The sequence below is a fragment of the Peromyscus leucopus genome, chromosome 7, assembly GCF_004664715.2.
Source record: "Peromyscus leucopus breed LL Stock chromosome 7, UCI_PerLeu_2.1, whole genome shotgun sequence".
Classification (NCBI taxonomy): Eukaryota; Metazoa; Chordata; class Mammalia; order Rodentia; family Cricetidae; genus Peromyscus; species Peromyscus leucopus.
The window spans coordinates 62353988-62381764 of NC_051069.1; the positions used below are offsets into that span (position 1 = coordinate 62353988).

Consider the following 27777-nt stretch of genomic DNA (forward strand, 5'->3'; position numbering starts at 1 on the left):
TTTTCATATTGATCAAAATACATAAAAATTGAAAATTTGCTCTAGTTTTTCATCCTTTTGTGTTTGCTTTTCTTCTGTTGTGAGGATGAAAGCTGGAGAAATTAGATGAGTATTAAAATATTGCAAATTAATTAGTTTTTCCCAGTCCTTAGAAAAGGAAGGTTTTCCTGCTCCTGTAGTATGATGAAGGTGTTTCTCTCCCTTGCTTCCACCCTAACACTCACCAACAGTATTAGTATCTGTCTGCACTTGCCTGGAAGTTCATTGAGGACAGGGACTAAACCTGCCATTCCCCTTAGTGAGTTCCCAGAACAAGCTTGTTAAGAAGAGTGAGTGGGCAGTTGGTACTGGTGCTGAGATGCCTGATGTCTGCCTCTGGCATCTTTTCATCAGGTAGCATTATTTCATTTAAGTGAGATATACAGAGCCTAGCAGTGCTGATGTCTTGAGATCTGTTAAGTTACTGGTGTTCTGTGTGAATGTTTGGATTAGGGTGTACTACTAGATAGAGTAGACTCATGTATGAGATTTGATATGACAGGGTAAGATGATTCAATCCTAGAGTAGACGGAAGAGAGGTGGAAAATAAATAGGTCGTGTTTGTAGCAGTTACTTTTGTGCCACTGTTAAGGCACGAGAGAGATCTCGGCTTGTAGTTTCAGTACTTTTAGTCCATCATGACCAAGAAGCCGGGCGGAGTTGATGGAGGTCATGGCAGTGGTGGCTGGGGCTGGGGCACCTTGCATCACCCTGCCTCATGTTGGTGGCAAGAGGAAGCAGAGAAAATAGGACAGAGCCAGGCTGTGTGTAATGTGGCTGTAAAGGTGAAGAAAGGGTTCCCTCTAGGGGCCGACTTCTACCTACTAGATCTTGCCTGTTAAAGATTGTACCTATACAACATGTTACAGATTGGAGACAGGCCTCAGAACATGAAACTGTAGTGGGCATTTCAGATGTGAACCACACCTTACCTCTTGTCTAAAGCTTTAAAAACATGTATGTATATTCTTCAGGCTGAGGATTTACATCATGTAACTATTTGAGAATTCTAGTGTTTATAGTTAAAAATACATAATTACTTTTAAAAATTATTCTTGTATTTTCAAAGTATATATGTAAACTGAATAACATCCATACTTCCTATAGAAATGAGAGAGATGAATTTAAAGGTTGTTTGGCAGTAATCTATGTCGATTTGTATGGTTTTGCATTTGCTGGTTGATAATGGTTTTTTCTGCCTTGGTTACATGAATTTTAATCAACAGAATGACTATGTGGTAGAAACAAGTTTGGTTGGGACTGTCATGAATGGTTTATCCCACCTCCATGGATGTAAAGATCATGACCAGTTTATTATAAATCTTATTCGAGGACTGGGTGGAAATCTGAACATGAAATCTCGTCTGGAATTTACCAAGGAGGTAAGGGACATTGTTCAGCCTCTTTTTCATCCACGTTCTTCAGCTTTTCTTGACCCTTAAGTCTCAACACACAGTGATGAAACTGTAAGGTGTGCAGCTTTCAGTTATGAATTTATTCATTTGGTAGACTAACAGGACATATGTATCTGTATGGGTCTGTATGCATGTTTGTGTGTGTATACATGGTTCTGTGTATCAAACTTAGGGTTTCTGACATTCTCAAAATTTTATGGTATTTTGTAATAAGATAAGGCTTGGAACATAAAAGTATAAGTTAGGCTTGAATCTACTTAGCAATAGGAATATATGCCAGTATTTCATTTAGCTTTAAATAATCCTTTTAAATAGAATAGTGTTAGCACTTTGAAATGCTGGACTATTTCTAATTATTGTCTTAATAATGTCAGATTGCATTTGAGCCAGTTGGTTAGAAAGCCATTTTTATATCATGAAGGACTTTTGCTTTCCTTTTCCTTTCTTTTTGTGTGTGTGGATGTTTTCCTGCATGTATGTCTGTGCACCATGTGCATGCCTGGGCCTGTGGAGGCCAGAATACAATGTTGGATCCCCTGCAACTGGAGTTATGACTGTGAGCCTTCATGCAGGTGCTGAGAATTGAACCTGGGTCTTCTGGAAGAGAAGCCAGTGTTCTTAACCATCTCTCAGACCCTACAAGGGACTTTTCCCCTCTGCCATTATTAAGTAAGACCGACACGGTGTTCCAGTCACTGTTGTTTGTGGCTCTCTCTGTGCTGTTTGCTTCTCCATGGCTGTGTGTCCTCTTGCCTCTCACTGTTGCTCCTCAGCACCTCCCTGCACGCTCTCTGAAACATTCTGTGTACAAACAGCAGCTTTCAGTAAGAAGGAGCAGAATAACCCATCAGATTTGTGGTGTAGTTGAAGTCACTTCTGGGAAATGTTGGAAATAAAGGGCTTTAGCATCCGTGAAGTCTGCTGTTTGTGAGACTGCTACTACAACTTGGATATATTTTATAACTTGATCTGTAAATATCTATCACATTGGTATCTTTATATGTATTTTTATTTTACTTCAGATCATATTGAGATAAAATACTATTTTAATTTAAAAATTTGCTTAGAAGTGGTGTGTATATAAACTTTATTAACAAGGTGATTTACTGTGGGGATAGTCACTTTGATGGATTGATCACTTATCCACTGTTTGGAATATGTACAAACTCCTTGTTACAATGTTTTCCTCTAAAGGTTTTTAACTGGGCACGGGAATCCCCTCCAGACTCTCATAGACCAATGGACACCTACTATGACTCGGATCGAGGACAGTTAGCATCCTACATGCTTAAGAAGCCAGAGAGCCTGACAGCTGATGACTTCAGCAGTGGTCATACCCTCCCTGTCATCCAGACTCCCGACATGCAGCGAGGTCTAGATTATTTCAAACCTTGGCTGAGTTCTGATACTAAACAGCCATTTATTCTTGTAGGACCAGAAGGATGTGGCAAAGGGTAAGAAAAATGTTTTCAAAGGTACATTCTGTGAATTCTATTTACCTTGTAAAACTGAACTTAGGAGGTCTGCAAGAATTCTAGGAATACTTTAAAATACACATCCCCACCCCTACCCCCAACTCCAGTTTAAAAGTTAGAAAGTTACCATGGTCATCATGGAAACCATATCATATTCATTCTCAACATAATCTGAAATAATTTAGAAAAAGATATCAGTTCCATATGAGTATGAGGAGTGTTTAGTTGGACACATTTCCCCAGTGAGATGTCCCCCAGTGTCAGCTGTCTCCCCTGAGATGTCACCCGTGTCTCGTAGGATGCTGCTCAGGTATGCCTTCTCTCAGCTCCGCTCCACGGAGATTGCCACGGTCCACTGCAGTGCTCAGACAACTTCTCGGCATCTTCTGCAGAAGCTGAGCCAGACTTGCATGGTCATCAGTACAAACACTGGTCGAGTGTACAGACCAAAAGATTGTGAAAGACTTGTTCTGTACCTAAAAGATATCAACCTACCCAAGCTTGACAAGTGGGGCACCAGCACATTGGTGGCTTTCCTCCAGCAGGTGAGTCTTCGCAGCAGCTGCATTGCCTGTAATTGGAGCCAGTCTGTTGGCTTTTCTCATAGATAAAAAAAAAATCTACTTTTCTTTTCTTGGACCAGTTTTATCTAGCATGTGTCATTAGAATTTAAATTAAAAATATTTAAGTCTTGTTCTGGTCAGCCATTCCCCATTTAGAAATCTATTACCTACCCTCCCTACATAAAGCAGTCAGGGAATCAGCAGCTGGCACTGGGGAGGCCTTCACTTGATGGTTGGCTCTGCTCACCTCCGACAGTAGTTACTCTCTCTCTACAAGCCTGGGGTTCTTACTCAGTGTCAACGATTTCTTCCTGGATGCTATTACATCATATCAGAAGCTCTAGATTTTTAGAGTTTTCTATGTTTATATGGACTGTGCAACTGTAGAATGTGATAATATAGTTATGGAAAAGCCTAAAATATTTTCCTTATTATTTCCTGACTGCTGGCTTTTAAAAAAATAATTGCTAGTAGATTTATAATGTTTAATGGAGTGAAACCACTTTATAAGAAGAAGATTCGGATAACATGAGTTGAATACAGGGTAGAAAAATATCAGTTTTTAGTGATGTAAAAATTTAAAATGTTTCAGTCTTCAATTACTGATTAGGTAAAGGGTGGTGGTTGCACTTGGAAATAATTAAAATTCAGATAACACTATGTTATGGTTAATCTTGATGATCAAATTGACAAGTTTTGTAATTATCATACAAAAAATCTCTCGGTGTGTGTACAAGGATTTTCTAGAGTTGGTTAATTAAAGTGGGAAGACCACCCTACATGTAGGCTGTACAGTTCACTTTGCTGGAACTTAAGTCAAATGGAGCAGGATCTAGGCAGCAGAGGGTCACTGTTTCCTGACGCCTGCTGCCCGGCCTGGCATGCTAGGCGGATTGTGTTCCCTTAGACTGTAGAACAAAACTTGTCTTATGTGGTTTTTGTCAGGGCAAGGAGACAAGTAACCAGTGCATGATTGTAATATGATTAGAGAAATCTAAAGTATAAACCACTTATGAACATCTGTTTTCATATAGGTGTTGACATATCAAGGATTTTATGATGAAAATTTGGAATGGGTTGGTCTGGAGAATATTCAAATTGTAGCTTCCATGTCAGCTGGAGGAAGGCTGGGGAGACACAAGCTGACCACCAGGTTTACGTCTATTGTTCGTCTTTGTGCTGTAGAGTATGTATCTTAGTAACAGGTTTTTGTTTGTTTACATTTTATTCAAGATATTCACCAAGAATACTTCAAAATGTAGAAAGTAAAATGGCTAAGCTGATACATTTTCCCAGACTTTTGGCAGTAGTAATTTATAGGACTCTGTATGTTTGTACCCCTAAACATCAGGTGTAAGAGCTGACTAGTAGCTTTAAATCTGTATTTTTTAGTTAAGACATGAATATAGTGCCTGTTGATTTGTTATGTAATGTTCTGACATGCTATCTAATGCACAATGCTTAAGTCTCTTTAAGTCTAAACACTCAAGGTTCTTTGTTTTTGCAGTACTGGGCTTAGTCCTGGCGCCCCTCTCATGCTAGCCAAGTGTTTTATTCTGCGCCATGTCCCCAGCCCTACACATCCCCTTCCCTTAACTGTGTAATATTCTCATACGCAGTCATTGCCTCCAGTCACCCAGCAGACCTTCTCGCTGCTGTGCAGATGCAGCTGCAGTCCAGATGCAGCTGCTGTCTAGATGCAGCTTTGTCTCATCCTCAGCCTTTCCCCAACCTCCTTTCCTCTCTACTGATTCCAGCCCCTGGGAACGGCCATTCTGTTCTCCATTTGTGTATGAGCAGTGTTTTTAGAGTATGTGATAGAAACCATGTGCTGTCTTGCCTGTATTTCTGTGCTTGGTTTATTTGCTTAACGTAGTGATTTTCTGTCCTATCCATATTGTTTGAAGTGCCTGGGTTTCATTATTTATATGATTAACTCTTATTTCCTTGTGTATATGTACCACATTACTTTCACTCATCAATTGTTGGATGCTTAGGTGTTTTTTTTTTTTTTTTTGGCTGTTGTGAATAATATTGCAGGGACCATTTTGGAGTGCAGATGGCTCTTCACATATTTGATTTCTTTTAAATATATGAAACTGATACATTTTAGACATAAATGTCTCACAAAACTAATAATATTTAATTTTATGGAGATAAGTAAAAAGAGTTGAATCTGATGAAAGGAGAGTTGGGTCATGTGAGTTGGGATGGAATCCATCTGTCCATCCTTGTGATCATGGATGTGACTGGGGTTTCTGAGTTCTATGTTTATAGCACTGTCCTTTTGTGATTTTTTTCACTTTAGTAACCTTTGTCAATTTACAAATTCCTGCTAACTACATTTTATCTATGGACGTTGTTTTTTCTGAGATGTTATTATTGCCAGTTAATTCACATGGAAATAAATTTTGGCTTGTTGTGTTATTTATTTTCTTAGACTTCTGATCTAGATTACTGCTCTGTGTATAGGCTTTACTTAACTCGAAATGGGTTCCTTAAGTAAAATATCCTGTTTTATTCTGAAGATGAGAGGCTTTTCACTTTTTATTTTTAAATATTTTGATTGCAGTCTTTGATAAAGCTTTCCAGTGCTGGAGAATAGACACTGAGGGATCTAATTGGTTTTGCAGAGAGAGTAGGAACTGAGTGTTCTAAACCCTGGGCAGCTCTAGGTTCTGGATCTTGCAGAGAGAGTAGGAACTGAGTCTGTTCTAAGTTGTGGGCAGCCCCAGAATCTGGGTCTCAAAGAAGAGCAGTTTGAAAACTTACACCATTATATCTTAATGTGAAAATAGTAATTTATGATACTGATTTATCTCAGCTTTCTTACTTCTTGTCTTCCACTGTTAGTTACCCAGAAAGAGAGCAGCTACAGACAATCTATGGAGCATATTTGGAAGCAGTTCTGCACAAAAATCTGAAGAATCATTCTATCTGGGGTTCTTCATCAAAGATTTATCTCCTGGCAGGCTCTATGGTGCAGGTGTATGAACAGGTACTTATGCTTGTGTTGTTGTTTCCAGCTCTGTTGGCTTCATTCTGGTTTTGGTGCTGCTATCCTGGCTTTTCCTTCCTGTCATAGTTGATATGGTGTGATTGTTGGCACAGTAACAATGTATTCCAGTTACAGGACCTGCCCAGGAGCACAGGCAGTCAAATGACTTTGCATGTATGGTAGTTAAAGAGGAAGTAAAATTTGATCTGAATTAGGAAAAAAGTAACAGTAGAAAAATCACAAAGTATTTGAAGATGAAGTTTTGTTAGGTAAAAGGAATAGTATGTGCAGTGCTTGTGGAGGAGGCTCATGAAAGACTGTGTAGAAGCAGGGAGAGGTAAGTTAGAAAGGGCAGGTCACTTTTCAAAATGCATCCATATATTGAATAGTCAAGGTAACATTAAGAGTTGTGGCTCTGGCTGTGGGGTGGGGCCGGTCTTTAAGCTCTTTGATTTCTTCAGTGGCCTCCTGAAGCTACAGCAACATTCTGTTTCTCAACACTAGAAAACCTCTGGAGTGGTTTTATTCAGTTTTGTGGGTTCTTTAGAATTTCAACTGTGATTTTATCATGTTAGTCAGCCTATTTAGTTTCTATAGCTGCCCCCTTGCCCCACACGGACTTTGGCAGTCTTTTGAAGCCTGTGCACCTATCTTGGAGTAATATTTTAAAGTGCATAAGTAGCTGGATGTGGTGGGGCATGCCTGGAATCAGTCCTTGCATACCTGAGGCAAAAAGATTGCCATGAGTTATTAAGTGAATTCTAGGCCGGCGTGGGTCATAGTGTAAGATTCTCCCACAAAAATAAGTACAAAAGTAAAATGAATAGGATAAATTATATAGGATAACTTTTAAAAATCAGTTCTATTGAAGTAAGATTTATCCACATCTAGATATTGGTCTCCGTCTGAGTCTATGGTGGCAGAAAATGAATAGGATGACGAAATAGCTAAAAGTTGGCTGGTTATCCTGTTTCTTTTTCAGGTGCGGGCCAAATTCACAGTTGATGATTATAGCCACTATTTCTTTACACCCTGCATTCTTACTCAGTGGGTTCTTGGCTTATTCAGATATGATTTAGAAGGAGGTGAGTTTTAGTTTTGTGTGTGTGTGTGTGTGTGTGTGTGTGTGTGTGTGTGTGTGTGTGTGTAATTATACTATAAATTGTACTCATAATAGGAACATTAAATATTGTGACTGATTATAATATTTAAAAATGACTATTATTACATTCAATTTAAATAGCTCCATTATGTTTATTACTATTATGAAGGTAATAATTTATTATATTCTTTTTCCAACCTGTTTATTACTATACAAATTTGATCTTAGAAAAGATAGAACATTTTCTTTCATACCCAAACCAGTTTTATTATACAATTGGAAATAGTAATTGCATTGAACAACTACAGTGTTTAAAACATACCAATTTACTAAAGGAATGAATTTTAACTGTTTTTCTATTTCTTCTGTTTACCTGCTGCCAAAATTATGGTATGTAGATCCTCACTATTTATTTCAAAATATTATGTTAAACCAACCTCTTGAAAATAATTTAAGACTCACTACAATTAAAGAAAAATTTTGCCTTTCTTAGGATCTTCCAACCATCCATTAGATTATGTGCTAGAAATTGTAGCCTACGAAGCCCGGCGATTGTTTCGGGACAAAATTGTTGGTGTGAAGGAGCTGCATTTGTTTGATAACATTTTAACTTCAGTGTTCCAAGGAGACTGGGGCTCTGATATCCTAGACAACATGGCAGGTAATCAAAGAGAGGTCATGTCAATGTGTAGTGTTCTGGGTATTTTAAAATTTTGTTTCTGACATGATACATGATTTCATGTTTCAATAAATAAAACTTTGGATAATTTCAATTTTAATTTTCCCAAAAGGAGGGCTGGAGAGATGTTTCAGGGGTTAAGAACACTGACTGCTCTTCCTGAGGTCCTGAGTTCAATTCCTGGCACCCACATGGCGGCTCACAACCATCTGTAGTGAGATCTGGTGTCCTCATCTGGCCTGCAGGGATACATACAGGCAGAACACTATATATATAATAAATAGATAAATCTTTAAAAAAATTTCTTTCCCAAAAGGAAAGATGCCCTGCCATTTTTGCTACAATTCTACATTTATAATCCAAACAAAATATAGTAAGTACTTTCTTGAGAAGTGTGTTCAATATTTGTAATACAAAGTTGTTTTTCCAATAGAATTTTCACTAATAATGTACCTGGCTGTGGGGACACACCTGTAATCCCAGCACTTGATAGGCAGAAGCAAGAGTGTGGCAAGTTTGAGGCCAGCCCTGTCCACAGAGCAGGTCCAGTCCAATTAGGGCTATGTAGTAAGACCCTATTTTAAAAAATGAAAAGCCTAAAAAAAGGAAAAACCTAAAAAGAAATTTTAGTATCTGCTTAAATATGAAGCATAAAAGTCATTGAGAAATTCCTCACTGGATTATAATGCCTCTTGTTTCACAGGAAAAGCCTTGTTTTCCCTGTAGCTATCCATAATATCACCAGAGTAGGATGCCATGTCTGTGCTTACTCCTAGCTTCCTCAGTTTCATGTAAATGGCCATGTTGCATTCAGAGCTGTGTCCACTTCATAACCAGTTTGCACATTGGAAACTTCTATGGGAGCATGCATATAGTGGAGAGCATTCCAGTGAGGCCTACCATATGTGATAAAGACATGGAAATGTTGCCTAATGCAACAGTTATCCAGCTAGACACTGTGCTAACAAACAAGAGTATTCATGCAAAATACTCTTAGATACTGTATATTTCTAGATATGATGTTGGTCCCAGGGCCATCATTTTACAAGTCCGTGGAAATATTGAAAGTGGGAAGGCATGAAAGGGAACACTATACCCACATGACAGGTTCCATTATAGGCTGTTTTGAGATTTTTCTCTGCTAAAACAGTTAATAAAATCTCTTCAATTTAACCCCAGGAGTAATTCTTGGACAAGCATAAAAGGCAACTACCTTCTTCATCAAAATATCAGAAGAACCATTTCTAGGTCACATACAAATATTCTTCTCTGAAACCTCTTGAACTGGGCCCCTCAGTTCAAATCACTCAGCACCGCTGTCTCCCGTGCTCCTACTAAGACAGCCCATTAAACTGCGCTTAAAGCATTCAACTGCTTTTCTAATCCGAAGTTCCAAAGTCCACATTCCTCCAAACAAAAGCATGGTCAGGCCTATCATAGCAATATCCCGTTTTTTCTTTTGACAAATGTGCCAACACTACACACTGAAGAAAGAACTGTCTCTTCAACAGTTAGCGGTGAGAAAAACAACAAATCGCAGGAAATAAGACCTATCAATATTGTTTGTCTACTTCTGTTTATCTTACCTGTTCTAATGATATGCATGTGCCCCATCTTTCCCTAAACCACACTGTGTAGATTCCTTTAGTTAAAACATAGTAAGTGCTGAAATTAGGTAGCCTTATTTCTCATGGGATGATCATATTTCTGTCTATGTACAGTGTGGCAGGATTGTGACAGGCCTTACATTGAGTCTTTATATTCATTTGGAGTGAGTTGGTTTCTTCACTATGTGGTCTTCTGATTCAAACACAAGTATGTCATGAAAGCATTTGGTGTTTTTCACAAGTCTCAGCATATAAATCTGGAATATGATTTAAATTTATGTTTAATTTTAAACTTTTTCATTGGCAATTATGTGTTCCCGTTGGTTTCTGTTGCTATATTATGAGATAGGGTCACATTTACTTGCCAGGTTGGTGCTAACTTCTGCCTTAGTTAGGGTTTTATTGCTCTGAAGAGATACTGTGACCATAGCAATGCATATAAAGGAAACCACTTAATTGGGGCTGGCTTACAGTTCAGAGATTTAGTCCATTATCGTCATGGTATGGTGGTACACAGGCAAACATGGTGCTGGAGAAGGAGCTGAGAGTGTTTTTTATATTATTTTATAATTAATTTAATTTTACATATCAGCCACAGATTCCCCCGTCCTCCCCCCTCCCACCCCCCAGCTTTCCCCCAATCCACCCCCCATTCCCATCTCCTCCAAGGCAAGGTCTCCCCTGGGGATTCAACTCAGCCTGGTAGATTCAGTCCAAGCAGGTCCAGTCCCTTCCTCCCTACACCAAGGCTGAGCAAAGTGTCTCAGCATAGGCATTAGGTTCCAAAAAGCCAGCTCATGCACCAAGGACAGGTCCTGGTCCCACTGCCGGGGGCCTCCTAAACAGTTCAAGCTAATCAACTGTCTCACTTATCAGAGGGCCTGATCCAGTTCCATGGGGGCTCCTCAGCTATTGGTTCATAGTTCATGTCTTTCCACTAGTTTGGTTATTTGTCCCTGTACTTTTTCCAATCATGGTCTCAATATCTCTTGCTCATATCCTCACTCCTCTCTCTCTCACTGCTTGGACTCCTGGAGCTCCACCTGGGGCTTAGCCGTGGATCTCTGCATCTGTTTCCATCAGTCACTGGATGAGAGTTCTATCATGACAGTTAGGGTGTTTCGCCATCCGCTCACCAAAGTAGGTCAGCTCGGCCTTTCTCTTGACCATTGCCGGTAGTCTATTGTGGATTTCTGGGGACCTCTTTAGCACTCTGCTTCTTCCTATTTCCATAGGGTCTTCATTTATCATGGTATCTTTTTCCTTGTTCTCCCACTCTGTTCCTGATCCAGCTGGGACCTCCCGCTCCCCTAAGCTCTCTTTCCCCTGACCCTTGCCCTCCATTACTCCCACTCACCCCCAGTTTGCTCATGTAGATCTCATCCATTTCTCTGTCATTGGGCGATCCCTGTGTCTTTCTTAGTTTTCTTTTTACTAGGTAGCCTCCCTGGAGTTCTGCGTTTCAGTCTGGTTATGCTTTGCATTACATCTAGTATCCACTCGTGAGTGCATACATACTATGTTTGTCTTTCAAGTCTGGGTTACCTCAGGATGATTTTTTTCTAGATCCATCCATTGGCCTGCAAACCTCATGATTTTATTGTTTTTCTCTGCTGAGTAGTACTCCATTGTGTATATGTACCACATTTTCTTTATCCATATTTCAGTTGAAGGGCATCTAGGTTGTTTCCAGGTTCTGGCTATTACAAACAATGCTGTTATGAACATAGTTGAGGATGTGTCCTTGTGGAATGATTGAACATTCCTTGTGTCTATGCCCAAGAGTGGTATAGCTGGGTCTTGAGGGAGATTGATTCCCAATTTTCTAAGAAAGCGCCCTATTGATTTCCAAAGTGGTTGTACGAGTTTGCATTCCCACCAATAGTGTAGGAGTGTTCCCCTTGCTCCACATCCTCCCCAGCATAAGCTGTCTTCAGTGTTTTTGATCTGAGCCATTTTGACGGGTGTAAGACGGTATCTCAGAGTCACTTTTATTTGCATTTCCCTAATGATTAAGAATGTTTTCAGGCGGTGGTGGCGAATGCCTTTAATCCAGCACTCGGGAGGCAGAGGCAGGCGGATCTCTGTGAGTTTGAGGCCAGCCTGCAAGTTCCAGGAAAGGCACAAAGCTACACAGAGAAACCCTGTCTCGAAAAACCAAAAAAAAAAAAAAAAAAAAAAAGAATGTTGAGCAATTCCTTAAATGTCTTTCAGCCATTTGAGCTGCTTCTGTTGAGAATTCTCTGTTTTGCTCTATAGCCTATTTTTTAATTGGACTGTTGGTTATTTTGATGTCTAATTTCTTGAATTCTTGATATATTCTGGATATCAGCCCTCTGTCAGATGTGGGGTTGGTGAAGATCTTTTCCTATTCTGTAGGCTGTCGTTTTTTTGTCTTGTTGAAAGTGTCCTTTGCCTTACAAAAGCTTCTCAGTTTCAAGAGGTCCCATTGATTGATTGTTTCTCTCAGTGTCTGTGCTACTGGTGTTATATTTAGGAAGTGATCTCCAGTGCCAATGTGTTCAAGACTACTTCTCTACTTTCTCTTTCTATCAGGTTCAGAGTAACTGGATTTATGTTGAGGTCTTTGATCCACTTGGACTTAAGTTTTGTGTACGGTAACAGATATGGATCTATTTGCAGTCTTCTACATGTTGACATCCCTTTATGCCAGCACCATTTGTTGAAGATGCTTTCTTTTTTCCATTGTACAGTTTTGGCTTCTTTGTCGAAAATCATATGTTCATAGGTGTGCGGATTAATGTCAGGATCTTCAGTTCAGTTCCATTGGTCCACATGTCGGTTTTTATGCCAGTACCAAGTGTTTTTATTACTGTAGCTCTATAGTAGAACTTGAAGTCAGGGATTGTGATGCCTCCAGAGGTTGTTTTATTGTACAGGATTCTTTTGGCTATTGTGGGTTTTTTGTTTTTCCTTGTGAAGTCAAGTATTGTTCTTTCCAGGAAGGTCTGTGAAGAATTGTGTTGGTATTTTGATGGGGATTGCATTGAATCTGTAGATTGTTTTTGTTAAGATTTCCATTTTTACTATGTTAATCCTACCTATCCATGAGCATGGGAGATCTTTCCATTTTCTGACATCCTCTTCAATTTCTTTTTTCAGGGACTTAAAGTTCTTCTCATATAGGTCCTTTGCTTGCTTAATTAGAGTTACCCCAAAATATTTTATATCATTTGTGGTTATTGTGCGTGATGTATCTCTGATTTCTTTCTCAGCCTGTTTGTCATTTGTATATAGGAGGGCTAATGATTTTTTTGAGTTGATCTTGTATCCTGCTACATTGCTGAAGGTGTTTATCAGCTATATGAGTTCCTTGGTCAAATTTTTGGGGTCACTTATGTATACTATCATGTCATCTGCAAATAGTGAAAGCTTGACTTCTTCCTTTCTAATTTGTATCCCCTTGATCTCCTTATGTTGTCTTATTGCTCTGGCTAGAACTTCAAGTACTATATTGAATAAGTATGGGGAGAGTAGACAACCTTGTCTTGTTCCTGATTTTAGTGGAATCACTTTGAGTTTCTCTTCATTTAATTTGATGTTGGCTGTTGGCTTGCTGTAAATTGCTTTTATTTTGTTTAGTTATGTTCCCTGTATTCCTGATCTTTCCAAGACTTTTATCATGAAGGGTTATTAGATTTTGTCAAATGCCTTTTCAGCATCTAATGTGATGATCATGTGTTTTTTTTTTTTCAGTTTATTTATATGGTGTATTACATTGACAGACTTTCATATGTTGAACCACCCTTGCATCCCTGGGATGAAGACTACTTGATCATGGTGGATAATTGTTTTGATGTGTTCTTGGATTCGGTTAGCCAGTATTTTATTGAGTATTTTTGCATCAATGTTCATGAGGGAGATTGGTCTATAGTTCTCTTTCTTTGTTGCATCTTCATTTGGCTTGAGAATCAGGGTAGTTGTAGCCTCATAGAAGGAATTTGGTAACGTTCCTTCTGTTTCTATTGTGTGGAACAACTTAAAGAGTATTGATATTATCTCTTCTTTGAAGATCTGGTAGAATTCTGTGTTGAAACCAAATGGTCCTGGGCTTTTTTTGTTTGGGAGATTTTTAATGACTGTTTTTATTTCCTTAGGGGTTATTGGTCTATTTAAGTAGTTCATCTGTTCTTGATTTAACTTTGGTATGTGGTACCTATCCAGAAAATTATCCATTTCTATTAGATTTTCCAGTTCTGTGGAGTACAGGTTTTTGAAGTATGACCCGATGATTCTCTGGATTTCCTCAGTGTTAGTTGTTATGTCTCCCTTTTCATTTCTGATTTTGCTAATTTGGATGTTCTCTCTCTGCCTTTTGGTTAGTTTGGATAAGGGCTTTTCTTTCTTGTTGATTTTCTCAAATAACCAACTCTTTGTTTTATTGATTCTTTGTATTGTTCTCTTTGTTTCTATTTTATTGATTTCAGCTCTCAACTTGATTATTTCCTGGCATCTATTCCTCCTGGGTGAGTTTGCTTCTTGTTCTAGAGCTTTCAGGTGTGCTGTTAAGTCACTAGTGTGAGATTTCTCTAACTTCTTTAGCTAGACATTTAGTGCTATGAATTTTCCTCTTAGCACTGCTTTCATAGTGTCCCATTAGTTTGGGTATGTGGTGTCTTCATTTTCATTGACCTCTAGGAAGTCTTTAATTTCTTTATTTATTTCTTCCTTGACCCATTGGTGATTCAGTTGAGCATTATTCAGTTTCCATGAGATTGTAGGCTTTCTGTAATTGTTGTTGTTGAAATCTAACTTTAAACCATGGTGGTCTGATAGAATGCAGGAGCTTATTCCAATTGTTTTGTATCTGTTGAGATTTGCTTTGTGGCCAAGTATGTGGTCGATTTTAGAGAAGGTTCCATGGGGTGCTGAGAAGAAGGTATATTCTTTTGTGTTAGGGTGTTATGTTCTGTAGATATCAATTAATTCCATTCCATTGGAGTCATAACATCAGTTAAATCCTTTATTTCTCTGTTAAGTTTTGATTTGGCAGATCTGTCCAGTGGTGAGAATGGGGTATTGAAGTCTCCCACTATCAATGTGTGGGGTTTTATATGTGGTTTAATCTTTAGTAATGTTTCTTTCACATATGTGGGTGCCTTTTGTTTGGGGCATGAATGTTCAGAATTGAAACTTCATCTTGGTGGATCTTTCCTTTATGAGTATATAATGTCCTTCTTGATCTCTTTTGATTGATTTTAGTTTGAGGTCTATTTTGGTGGATATTAGGATGGCTACACCAGCTTGCTTCTTAAGACCATTTAATTGGAAAGTTTTTTTTCCCAGCCTTTTATTCTTAGGTAGTGTCTACATTTGAATGTGAGGTGTGTTTCTTGTATGCAGCAGTAAGATGGGTCTTGCTTTTGTATCCATTCTGTTAGCCTGTGTCTTTTTATAGGTAAATTAAGTCCATTGATATTAATGACCAGTGATTGTTCATTCCTGTTATCTTTTGGTGGTAGTGTGTGTGTACTTTTCCTCTTTGGGGTTTCCTGCTGTGGTGTTATCTATTGCCTGTGTTTTCGTGGGTGTATCTGACTTCCTTAGGTTGGAATTTTCCTTCTAGTGCTTTCTGTAGGGCTTGATTTGTGGATAAGTATTGTTTAAATCTGGCTTTGTCTTGGAATGTCTTGTTTACTCCATCTATGATGATTGAAAGTTTTGCCGGGTATATTAGTCTAGGCTGGCCCATGGTCTCTTAGTGTCTGCATTATATCTGTCCAGGTCCTTTTGGCTTTCAAAGTCTCCATTGAGAAATTGGATGTTATTCTGATGGGTTTGCCTTTATCAGTCACTTGGCCTTTTTCCTTTGCTGCTCTTAATATTCTTTCTTTATTCTGTATGTTTAGTTGTTTAATTATTATGTGGCAAGGGGACTGTTTTTTGGGGTCTAGTCTGTTTGGTGTTCTATAGGCTTCTTATATCTTCATAAGCATTTCCTTCTTTAAGTTGGGAAAGTTTTCTTCTATGATCTTGTTGAATATATTTTCTGTGCCTTTGAGTTGGTATTCTTCTCCTTCCTCTATCCCTGTTGTTCTTAGGTTTGGTCTTTTCATGGTGTCCCAGATTTCTTGGACATTTTGTGTTATGACATTTTTTTGACATTGGTATTTTCTTTGACTGACGAATCCATTTCCTTTATTGTATCCTCTATTCCAGAGATCCTCTCTTCCATCTCTTGTATTCTATTGGTTATTCTTGCATCTGTGTTTCCTGTTCATTTACTCAGATTTTCTATTTCCAGCATTCCCTCTGTTTGTGTCTTCTTCATTTTTTCTGTTTCCCCTTTCATATCTTGAACTGTTAACCTCACATGTTTCATTGCTTTTTCATGGTTTTCTTTAAGGGATTTATCGTTTTCTTCCACTTTTTAATTTGTCTTTTCCTCTAGTTCTTTATAGATTTCTTCCCATTTTTTGTTTGACTTTTTCTCAATTTCTTTATTGATTTCCTCCACTTTTTTGTTTATCTTTTCCTCAATTTCATTTTTCATTTTTTCTTCTAAGGCCTCTAGCATCTTCATGATGCTGTTCTTAAGGTTGCTTTCTTCTGCTTCTTCTACCTTGTGATGTTCAGGTCTTGCTGTTGGAGGAGGGCTATGTTCTGGTGATGCTATATTGCTCTTTATGTTGTTGTATGTACTTCTGCCTTGATGTCTGCCCATCTCCTCCTCTAATGGGTATAGGAGGTGCCTGTGTCTGAGTGAGTTACTGTTGGTCCACTCTGTTGTGTCTGTATCTCAGGGGGCCCCTCTGGGTCTAATCTTAGCTCTTGGTCTAATTGGAGCAGGCAGCTTCTGTGTCTCAGGGAGCTGCTCTTGGGTCAATCCAAGCTAGTTGATTCTGTGACTCACGGATTCGTTCTTCATCTTATCAGGGCTCTTGGTCCAGTCAGAGCTGACAGATTTGGCGTTTCAGGAAGCCTCTCTTGGTCCAATGAGAAGTGGCAGATTCTACTTCTCAGAAAGCCACTCTTGGTCTAATGAGGGCTTGCAGATTCCCTGTCTCCTGAGGTAACTCTTGGTCCAGTGACAGCTCTTTGTGCAATGAGAGCTCTCTCTCTAGGCCCAGTGAGAGCTCTCTCTCTCTCTCTGGGCCGGATGAGAGCTGGGGGTTGGCTTCCAAGCCTCAGGAATTGGCAGGGGTCTTGGGCCGATGGGTGTGGGGCCAGGGTGTGTAGATTGCAGGGTCTACTGGGGGGTCTTGGAGAAGGGAGACCTTCCCCCAGGAGCCCTGCCAGCTGGCTGGCAACTGGGGCCGAGTTGGGCAGGTGTTCCCTGGGAATGGCTTGGGTCCAGGGATGAGTCCTAGGGGCAGGCCTCCCTGGATATGGAGCTTAGAATTTTTGATCTGCAGGCAGCAGGAATAGACTGCCACTATGGGTCTGGCTTGAGCATCTGAGACCTCAGAACCTGCCCCCAGTGACACAGTTCTCCAACAACCCTATACCTCCTACAAGGCCATACCTCCAACTAGTGCCACTCCCTATGAGCCTGTAGGGCGATTGTCATTCAAACCACCACGGTGTGGATCTGCAGGTAGACTTCACACACTGCACATGAGGAAAGAAGATGATGAAGGCAAGAGGAACTTGGTTGCTTAGGCCTCAGTAGGGAAAGTGACTGTGATGTTGGTGCACAGGAGAACTAAACTTATGAGGAGGAAAGAAGGGACAAGTTCAGTCAAATGCTGAGTCCAATTTCTTTCTAAGATAATGTGAATATTCCTGTAAATCAAAGAGAAATTGGGGTTTTTTTTGATTTCTAATTAAACTTTGCTTATTAACTTTTCCTTATTTTAGAAGTTAGGACCCTCGGTGATATCAATTAATCCCTATTCTTTCATAGGGAACATTTTATGTTTTGTCAGTTTTATGTAAGGTATTTTCATTTTACAAATATTATGTGATTTGCTTTTTTTCATTTATATTTCTTGTTTTTTATTTTATTATTATTAGGAAATTTTCTATTCATTTTACATACCAACCACAGATCCCCCTTACCTACCACCTCCCAACCTGCACCCTTCCCTTGCAACCCACCCCTAAGGCAAAGACTCCCATGGGGAGTCCGCAGAGCCTGGTATATTCAGTTGAGGCAAGTCCAAGTCCCTCTCCCTGAAGAAGGTTGTGTAAGGAGTCCCACTGGGCTCCAAAAAGCCCACTCATACATCAAGGACAGATCCTGATCCCACTGCCAGGGGACCCCTTAAGCAGGTAAAGGTCTGTCTTGCTTATGCAGAAGGCCTAGTCCAGTTCCATGGAAGCTCCACAGCTATTGGTCCACAGTTCATGAGTTCCCACTAGTTTAGTTTGCTTGTCTCTGTAGGTTTCCCCATCATGATCTTGATGCCCCTTACTCATAGAATCCCTCTTCTCTCTCTTCAACTGGACTCCTGGAGCTCAGCCTAGTGTTTGGCTGTGGATTTCTGTATCTGCTTCCATCTGTTACTGGATAGAGGCTCTATGATGACAGTTAGGGTATTCATCAGTCTGATTACCGGAGTAATCAGTTCAGGCACCCTCTCCACTATTGCTAGTAGTCTAAAGTGGGGTCATCCTTGCGGATCCTGGGAACTTCCCCAGCACCTGGTTTCTCCCTATCCCCATGATGTCTCGCTCTCTCATGGTATCTCTTTCATTGATCTACCACTCCATCCCTGTTCCAGCTTGATCATCCCATACCCTTATGTTCTTATCCACCATTCCCTATCCTCTATTCCTCCCTCATCCCCTCATGGAGAGCTCATCTATTTCCCCTTCCCAGGGAAATCCATGCATCCCTCTTTGGGTCCTCCTTGTTAGCTTGCTCCTCTGGAGCTGTGGGTTGTAGTCTGATTATCCTTTGCTTTACATCTAGTATCCACTTATGAGTGAGTACATACCATGTTTGTCCTTCTGAGTCTGGGTTACCTCACTCAGGATGATCTTTTGTAGTTCCTTCCATTTGTCTGCAGATTTCATGATGTCATTATTTTTTTTACTTCTGAGTAGTACTCCATTGTGTATTTGTACCACATTTTCTTTATCCATTCTTCAGTTGAGGGTCATCTAGGTTGTTTCCAGGTTCTGGCTATTACAAATAATAATTCTGTGAACATAGTTGATCATGTGTCCTTGTGGTATGATTGAGCATTCCTTGTGTCTATGCCCAAGAGTGGTATAGCTGGGTTTTGAGGTAGATTGATTCCCAGTTTTCTGAGAAACTGCCATACTGATTTCCAAAGTGGCTGTACAAGTTTGCATTCCCACCAACAGTGGAGGAGTGTTCCCCTTGCTCCACATCCTCTCCAACATAAGCTGTCATCAGTGTTTTTGATCATAGCCATCTTAACCAGTATAAGATGATATCTCAGAGTTGTTTTGGTTTGCATTTCCCTAATGACTAAGGATGTTGAGCAATTCCTTAAGTGTCTTTCAGTCATTTGAGATTCTGGTGAGAATTCTCTGTTCAGCTCTATAGCCCATTTTTTAATTGGATTGTTCAGTATTTTGATGTCTCATTTCTTGAATTCTTTATATGTTTTGGATTTCAGACTTCTGTCAGATGTGGGTTTTCCCATTCTGTCAGCTGTTGTTTCGTCTTACTGACTATGTCCTGTGCTCTACAAAAGCTTCTCAGTTTCAGGAAGTCCCATTTAGTAACTGTTGCTCTTAGTGTCTGTGCTACTGGTATTATATTTAGGAAGTGGTCTCCTGTGCCAGTGCATTCAAGACTACTTCCTACTTTCTCTTCTATCAAGTTCAGTGTAACTGGATTTATGTTGAGGTCTTTGATCCACTTGGACTTGAGGTTTTTTTTTTTTTTTTTTTTTTTTTTGAGACAGGGTTTCTCTGTGCAGCTTTGCGCCTTTCCTGGAACTTACTTGGTAGCCCAGGCTGGCCTTGAACTCACAGAGATCCGCCTGGCTCTGCCTCTCGAGTGCTGGGATTAAAGGCATGCGCCACCACCGCCCGGCCTTGGACTTGAGTTTTGTGCATGGCAATAGATAGGGATCTATTTGCAATCTTCTACATGTTGACATCCAGTTATGCCAGTACTATTTGTTGAAGATGCTTTCTTTTTTCCATTGTACAGTTTTGACTTCTTTGTCAAAAATTATATGTTCATAGGTGTGTGGATTAATGTCAAGGTCTTTAATTTGATTCCATTGGTCCACATGTTGGATTTTATGCCAATACCAAGTGTTTTTATTACTACAGCTCTATAGTAGAGCTTGAGGTCAAGGATGGTGATGCCTCCAGAGGTGGCTTTATTATACAGGATTGTTTTAGTTATCTTTTGTTTTTTGTTTTTCCATATGAAGTTGAGTATTATTCTTTCCAGGTCTGTGAAGAATTGTGTTGGTATTTTGATGGGAATTGCATTGAATCTGTAGATTGCTTTTGGTAAGATGGGCATTTTTACTGTGTTAATCCTACTGATCCTTGAGCATGGGAGATCTTTTCATTTTCTGATATCTTCTTTAATGTCTTTCTTCAGAGACTTAAAGTTCTTATCATGCAGGTCTTTCACTTGCTTAGTTTGAGTTACCCCAAGGTATTTTATATTATTTGTGACTATTGTAAAGGGTGATGTTTCTCTCATTTCTTTCTCAGCCCATTTATCATTTGTATATAGGAGGGCTACTGATTTTTTGAGTTACTCTTGTATCCTGCCACATTACTGAAGGTGTTTATCAGCTGTAGGGGTTCCCTAGTAGAATTTTTGGGGTCATTTATGCATACTATCATATCATCTACAAATAGTGAAAGTTTGACTTCTTCCTTTCCAGTTTATATCCCCTTGATCTCCTTTTGTTGTCTTATTGCTCTAGCTAGAACTTCAAGTACTGTATTGAATAAGTATGGGGAGAGTAGACAGCCTTGCCTTGTTCCTGATTTTAATGGAATTGCTTTGAGTTTCTCTCCATTTACTTTGATGTTGCCTGTCAGCTTGTTGTAAATTGCCTTTATTATGTTTAGGTATGTTTCTTATATTCCTGATCTCCCCAGGACCTTTATCATGAATGGGTGGTGGATTTTGTCAAAGGCTTTTTCAGCATCTAATGTGATGATCATATGGTTTTTTTTCTTTCAGTTTGTTTATATGGTGTATTACATTGACTTATTTTTGTACATTGAACTGTCCTTGCATCTCTGGGATGAAGCCTACTTGGTCATGGTGGATAATTTTTTTAATGTGTCCTTGGATTCGGTTTGCCAATATTTTATTGAGTATTTTTGCATCAATGTTCATGAGGGAGATTGGTCTGTAATTCTCTTTTTGTGTTGCATCTTTGTGCTCTTTTTTGAAAATCTGGTAGAATTCTGCACTAAAACCATCTGGTCCTAGGCTTTTTTTTTTTTGGTTGGGAGACTTTTAATGACTATATTTCCTTAGGGGTTATTAGTCTATTTAAATAGTTCATCTGTTCTTGATTTAACTTTGGTATGTGGTACCTATCCAGAAAATTGTCCATTTCTTTTAGATTTTCTAATTTTGTGGAGTACAGGTTTTTGAAGTATGAGCTGATAATCCTCTGGAGTTTCTCATTGTCTGTTGTTATGTCCCCCTTTTCATTTCTGATTTTGTTAATTTGGATGTTCTCTCTCTGCCTTTTGGCTAGTTTGGATAAGGGTTTTTCTATCTTGTTGATTTTTTCAAAGAACCAACTCTTTGTTTCATTGATTCTTTGTATTGTTCTTTGTCTCTATTTTATTGATTTCAGCTCTCAACTTGATTATTTCCTGGTATCTATTCCTCCTGGGTGAGTTTGCTTCTTTCTGTTCTAGAGCTTTCAGATGTACTGTTTAGTTGATAGTGTGAGATATCTCCATCTTCTTTATGTGTGCATTTAGAGCTATGAATTTTCTTCTCTTAGCACTGCTTTCATAGTGTCCCATTAGTTTGGGTATGTTGTACATTCATTTTCTTTGAATTCTAGGAAGTCTTTAATTTCTTTCTTTCTTTATTTCTTCCTTGACCCATTGGTGATTCAGTTGAGCATTATTCAGTTTCCATGAGATTGTAGGCTTTCTGTGGTTTTTATTGTTGAAATCTAACTTTAAGCCATGGTGGTCCAAAAAAATACAGGTGCTTATTCCACTTTTTTGTATCTGTTGAGGTTTGCTTTGTGACTGAGTATGTATAGATTTTAGAGAAAGTTCCATTGGGTGCTGAGAAGAAGGTATGTATATCTTTTTATGTTAGGGTGGAATGTTCTGTAGATTTCTATTAAGTCCATTTGAGTCATAATATCTTTTAGTTCCCTTACAATGATTTCTTCCATTTTTTGTCTTTTCCTCTATTTATTTAAGGGAATTTTTATTTCCTCTTTAAAGGTTTCTATCATCTTTCTTCCTTCCTTCCTTCCTTTCTTTCTTTCTTTCTTTCTTTCTTTCTTTCTTTCTTTCTTTCTTTCTTTCTTTCTTTCTTTCTTTCTTTCTTTCCTTCCTTCCTTCCTTCCTTCCTTCCTTCCTTCCTTCCTTCCTTCCTTCCTTCCTTCCTTCCTTCCTTTTCTGTCCTTCTCTCTCTCTCTCTCTCTCTCTCTCTCTCTCTCTCTCTCTCTCTCTCTCTCTCTCTCTCTCTCTCTCTTATACAGCATGTATGACTGCAGGCCAGAAGAGGGCACCAGAACTTTTTACAGATGGTTGTGAGCCACCATGTGGTTGCCAGGAATTGAACACAGGACCTCTGGGAGAGCAGTCAGTGCTCTTAACCTCTGAGCCATCTCTCCAGTTCCCCTATCATCTTCTTAGAGTCATTTTTACAGTTGATTTGTTTTGCTTCTGTGTTAGGATTTTCAGGTCTTGCTGATATAGAACAACTAGGTTCTGGTGGTGCCATATTGCTCTTTATGTTGTTGAATGTAGTTTTGTACTGGCATTTACCCATCTCTTCCTCCAGTCACTGCAAATGGTGTCTGTGTCTGAGGAAGCCTCTTTAGGTCCATTTGGCAATATTGTTTCAATGGGAGCTCTTGGACCAATCAGAGCTTTTGGTTCACTGGGAGCTGGTGGAGTCTGTGTCTCAGGGAGCAACTGTGATCTTAGAGGGTGGTTTGGTTTGTGGGGTGGGGTGGGGCTTGTAGACTTCAGGGTCAGGTGGGGGATGGTGGTAGTCCGACCTGCTTGCTGGAGTTCTGCCTGCTGGCCTGTAGCTGGGACTGCAATGGCATGGATTGATTGGCTAGAGGCTAGACTCACCTCCTGGTCTACTCAGAGCTGGCCGAGTCTGTGTGGAGATTTTATTAGTTACTTTTTTTTTTTTTTTTTGATATGACAGATACCTGCCAATAGCAATGTGTGCAAGGGTTTGTTTTGGCTCAGCATTTCAGGGACCATCATGGCAGGGAAGTCAGGGTGGCCGCTGGTCACAGTGCAGCCATAGTCAGGAGGCAGAAAGCTATGGCTGCTAGTGTTCTGCTTGCGTGCTTCCTTTTTAATGTTATCCAAGACCTTAGTTCAAGGGATGGTGCTGCCCACCCACTTCTCTTAATCTAATCCATCAAATTCCACATAAACAGTCATAAAGGCTGGTTTCCTAGGTGACTCTAGGTTATTTCACATTGGCAGTATTAGTAATTGCAGTTATGGTAAAGCAAGTGAGAGAAACAATACGTAGATTAGGGAGTAACAGGAAAGTTAGAAGGGAGCCACTTGGTGTGAAAGTGGTGGTCCGTGCTTTTGAATTCCAGCGTGAGATGGGGAAGAACCTTTGTGGCCCCAGCCTTGATGGAGTTGGTGGAGGTGAAGGAAAGGCGCTTTCACTGGGGATGTGCCACGGGTTTGCCATGCCCATGTGGATAACTACATACGCATGCACATTGGCAGCACTCAGTCCCTGAGTTATTAGTAAGAAAACAAGAAAAAGAGGATGTGAAGTTGGAAGAAAAATGGGTTAAAAGTACTAACGGGAGTTGGAGGAAGGTATGGGGATCAATATGAATAAAACATTAATAAATGGATGAAATTTTCAAATCATAAATATATTTTAAAAGTTTAAAAAGTAAAGTGGCGTTGGTGGCGCACGTCTTTAATCCCAGCACTTGGGAGGCAGAGCCAGGCGGATCTCTGTGAGTTCGAGGCCAGCCTGGGCTACCAAGTGAGCTCCAGGAAAGGCGCAAAGCTACGCAGAGAAACCCTGTCTCGGAAAACCAAAAAAAAAAAAAGTTTAAAAAGTAGATAAGAAACATAATGGAAGTATTTAGCTAGTTCTCAATGCTGATTTGGTATTATAATTTGTGATTTTAGTATCTTTCCTGATTTTATGGATTTTCTAAGTATTATGTTAATTCATTTAGTGTATTCTGCCTTTGTATTTCTGGAGACAACTTTATTTGGACTGAGTAACTAAACATAATTTAATAAATAATGGGGCAGCTGATTCACTAATCACTGTGATATATGTCAACATCATCTTCTCTGCAGATAGCTACTATGTCACATGGGGAGCCCGGCATAGCTCAGGAGCAAAGACAGTTCCAGGACAACCATTACCTCCACACGGGAAACCACTTGGCAAACTGACCTCTGCAGACCTGAAGGATGTCATTAAGAAGGTATGGGAGCCAGGCGGTGGTGGTGCATGCCTTTAATCCCAGCACTGGGCAGGCAGAGGCAGGTGAATCTCTGTGAGTTCGAGGCCAGCCTGGTCTACAAAGTGAGTCCCAGGACAGTCTGCAAAGCTACACAGAGAAACCCTGTCTTGAAAAACCAAAAAAAAAGGAAGCTATGGGAATCACGTTTGGAGTAAGATATGGTTATGATAGTAAGTTAAGGTATTTGTTGGAAATACTTGAATATATGAAATTACAGATCATGCAATAGGTAGAACTTGTTCTGTTCTTTGCATTTTATTTCATTCTGTCAGACATTACTAGACAGACAGATGCATGTAAAAATTACTAAGATACCTTTTGAAAGATGGTGTTGGCATTGGGATAGCAATGAGAATAGTGACTGGGAAACATCCCTGGAATGATGAGTGTCACACCTCAATATTACAGTCACTTGATGAAAGAGAAAATGGGTGGGCTCCAGGGTGGCACCATCAGAGTCAGGTCACCATGTGAGGGCTAGAGATTCTGAATCTTGGTCTCCTGTGCAGTTTTTCTTCCTGGTCTCCCTTTTGCCCTTCCCCCTCTTCCCTTCTCCCCCTTTTCCCTTGTACTCCCCCCTCACTCACTCTCAGTTTAGTTGTAAGGAAGAAGAAGAAACATTGAGGCGCATATATATATATATATATGTGTGCATCTTTCTTATTGTGTGTAACATATGCTTGTGGGTACCCTGGGAGGCCAGAAGAAGGTGTCAGGTCCACCCAAGCTAGAGGTCAGCTGTTGTGAGAGACCCTACATGTATACTGGGAACCAAACCCCAGTTCAGCTGCCGTGTTGTCCAAAGCTAGTTGAATTTTGGGCACCCTTGAACTTGTTTGACATGAGTTTGTTATAAACCTACAAAGTTGGGTTATTATGCAGTAAAATTTTAGATGTGAAATAAAATGTAATATTGTCAAAATATATCTTACTCTAATATTTTAAAAAAGATTTATTTTTATTATTATTATTATTATTATTAGTGTGTGTGTGTGTGTGTGTGTGTGTGTGTGTGTGTTTGTATACTGCGTGAGAGTATGTGCATCATGTGCATGCAGGAGCTGTGAAGGCCAGAAGAATGAATCAGATCCCCCTGGAATTGGAGTTATAGGCCATGAGGATGCTGGGAACAAAACCCAGATCCAGCAAGACTTCTGAACTATCTCTCCAGCCCCAGAAAAGTAACATTTTTATTATATAACTAGAAATTACATTAATTATAAAATCTGTTTTTGTTTTTCAAAGGGTCTTATTCACTATGGACGAGATAACCAGAATTTAGATATTTTACTTTTCCAAGAAGTTCTGGAATATATGTCTAGGATAGACAGAGTGCTAAGTTTCCCTGGAGGCTCGCTTCTGTTGGCAGGACGCAGTGGGGTGGGGCGGCGGACTCTCACGTCTGTCGTCAGTCACATGCATGGTGCAGTGCTCTTCTCCCCAAAGATTTCCAGAGGCTATGAGCCAAAGCAGTTCAGGAATGATCTCAAACATGTGAGTTGTGAACACTGTTTTCCTTTATTTGGTTTTAAATCTCACTGACTATTAAAGCTAGTTAGACTCCTACATGTAACACATTTTCCTTTTAATTTTGTTTTCCCCATAAATTTTCATCTGTACCTGGGAGATTCTTATTAGGATATCCAGGTTGTAGGCATCTGAGACTATGGGATGTCAAGTTGGGTGATAAGTAGGAATATATATATATATAACTGTGTAGGAAGAGGAAACTTATGAAAACGATCTAGTTTTTGCTTAAGTGACTTCTACAATAAATTTTTCTTCAAGTAATAGTTATAGATGGCTTTACTTTCCAAATAATACAGGTCAAATATAATTTTCTTTCTGTTTCTCAGTTATAAATAAGTTGGTAAATAGGCACTAATTAAGCTAGGTGTGGACACTTGGGGGGAAAAGGCAGCAAGATCCTGGCAAATTCAAGGCCAGCCTGAGTCACATAGCAAGATGCTGTGTCTCAGAAACAATGCCAGCAGTAACATCAAACCAACAGACTTGTAAATAGACAAATGCATTATAGTCACTTCCTTGTGTAGAGAACCCCTGTACTGGAATTTGTGGTGTGCCATGGCCACCTCACAGGCACACTATCTGTTTCACTCTTCAGACTGTGTTCAAGGGTATCTTGTTATGTTGTCATGCCAGCCAAAGGTTGTAATCTTTAACTGCTCCAAAAGTCACCAAGAGGACTGGTCTTCCCCTTGTTTTGCAGGTGCTGCATCTGGCGGGGATTGAGGCACAGCAGGTAGTTTTACTTCTTGAGGATTACCAGTTTGTACATCCTACATTTTTGGAGATGATCAATAGCCTTTTGTCCTCAGGCAAGTGAATGGTTTCTATGAAGCAAATATAAGTACTGTTGTAAAAATTATCCAATTAAAGTTACTGTATAAAATACTGCAGGGAACCTTGAACATAGTTGTTACTAAGGTCTTAAGAGCTGACGCATGGTTATGACTGAAGAATTGAGATCTCAAACTTTGTAAAACCAAGAATATGTAAAAGTTATTGTTAATACTTCTGGTAATGACTGAACAGAAAAATTTAAAGTAAAAATTGAAAAGCATTTCGTATGTAAAATTGGTTTTGAACTGGTATATGCTAGTCAAAGTCAAAAAGAAATGTGATGTTCTTCCACAGGCGAGGTCCCTGGACTGTACACGCTGGAAGAGCTAGAGCCTTTGCTGTCGCCTTTGAAAGATCAGGCTTCCCAGGATGGTTTCTTTGGACCAGTCTTCAATTACTTCACATACAGTAAGAGGCGGAGAGTTCATCACTAAGTTTACATTCTGGTTGGAGCGAAATAAGTATGATTTAATAGGGTGTTCTGTACAGCTTGGCACCTTGGCCTGATTAGAGGTGGGGAGGGAATGAAGAAAACAGTAAACATAGTAAATGACAAATAGCTGCACAGAGAAATTGGGGAAGGTAGGCCATGCTTGCTTTAGTGGAGTAGTACCTGTTGTACAGTACCCAGGTCCTCAGTGTGAGTCTCATGCACAGCACAGGAGGTAGAGTTAGCTAGCCTAGGTAGGAAGTGCAGTTACTAGTTCTGCACATATTGCTCAGTCATTTGTAAACATTCATTCCTTTGTACATAGTCAACATTTGCACTTAGACCTGAGAAAGATTTTGCCATCACTCTAAACCTGACCCAGGTAGGGGATAAGGCTTTGCCAATTTCTCATGGGCCTGAGACATTGGTCCTTGACATGGCTGTGTACTTGTTAAGCAGTAACATTCACTCAGGACTTCCTAGGCTCTCCACAATTTAATTTGTC

The 27777-nt window shown here is 39.7% G+C and overlaps 1 protein-coding gene across 4 annotated transcripts in view; it reads left to right on the forward strand.

Annotated features, from left to right (window-relative positions):
* Dync2h1 (dynein cytoplasmic 2 heavy chain 1) overlaps positions 1 to 27777 on the forward strand; it is a 230942-nt gene that overhangs the window by 58273 nt on the left and 144892 nt on the right. For 3 of the 4 annotated variants that reach the window (XM_028890970.2, XM_037207772.1, XM_028890972.2), the window contains exons 41-51: positions 1266 to 1421; positions 2649 to 2908; positions 3228 to 3474; positions 4527 to 4678; positions 6346 to 6490; positions 7473 to 7575; positions 8086 to 8253; positions 24309 to 24439; positions 25724 to 25972; positions 26709 to 26817; positions 27137 to 27250. In XM_028890970.2, the coding sequence (XP_028746803.1) occupies positions 1266 to 1421; positions 2649 to 2908; positions 3228 to 3474; positions 4527 to 4678; positions 6346 to 6490; positions 7473 to 7575; positions 8086 to 8253; positions 24309 to 24439; positions 25724 to 25972; positions 26709 to 26817; positions 27137 to 27250 (1834 nt within the window). The remainder of the gene's footprint in view (positions 1 to 1265; positions 1422 to 2648; positions 2909 to 3227; positions 3475 to 4526; positions 4679 to 6345; positions 6491 to 7472; positions 7576 to 8085; positions 8254 to 24308; positions 24440 to 25723; positions 25973 to 26708; positions 26818 to 27136; positions 27251 to 27777) is intronic. The other variant, XM_037207771.1, reaches the window with a different exon arrangement.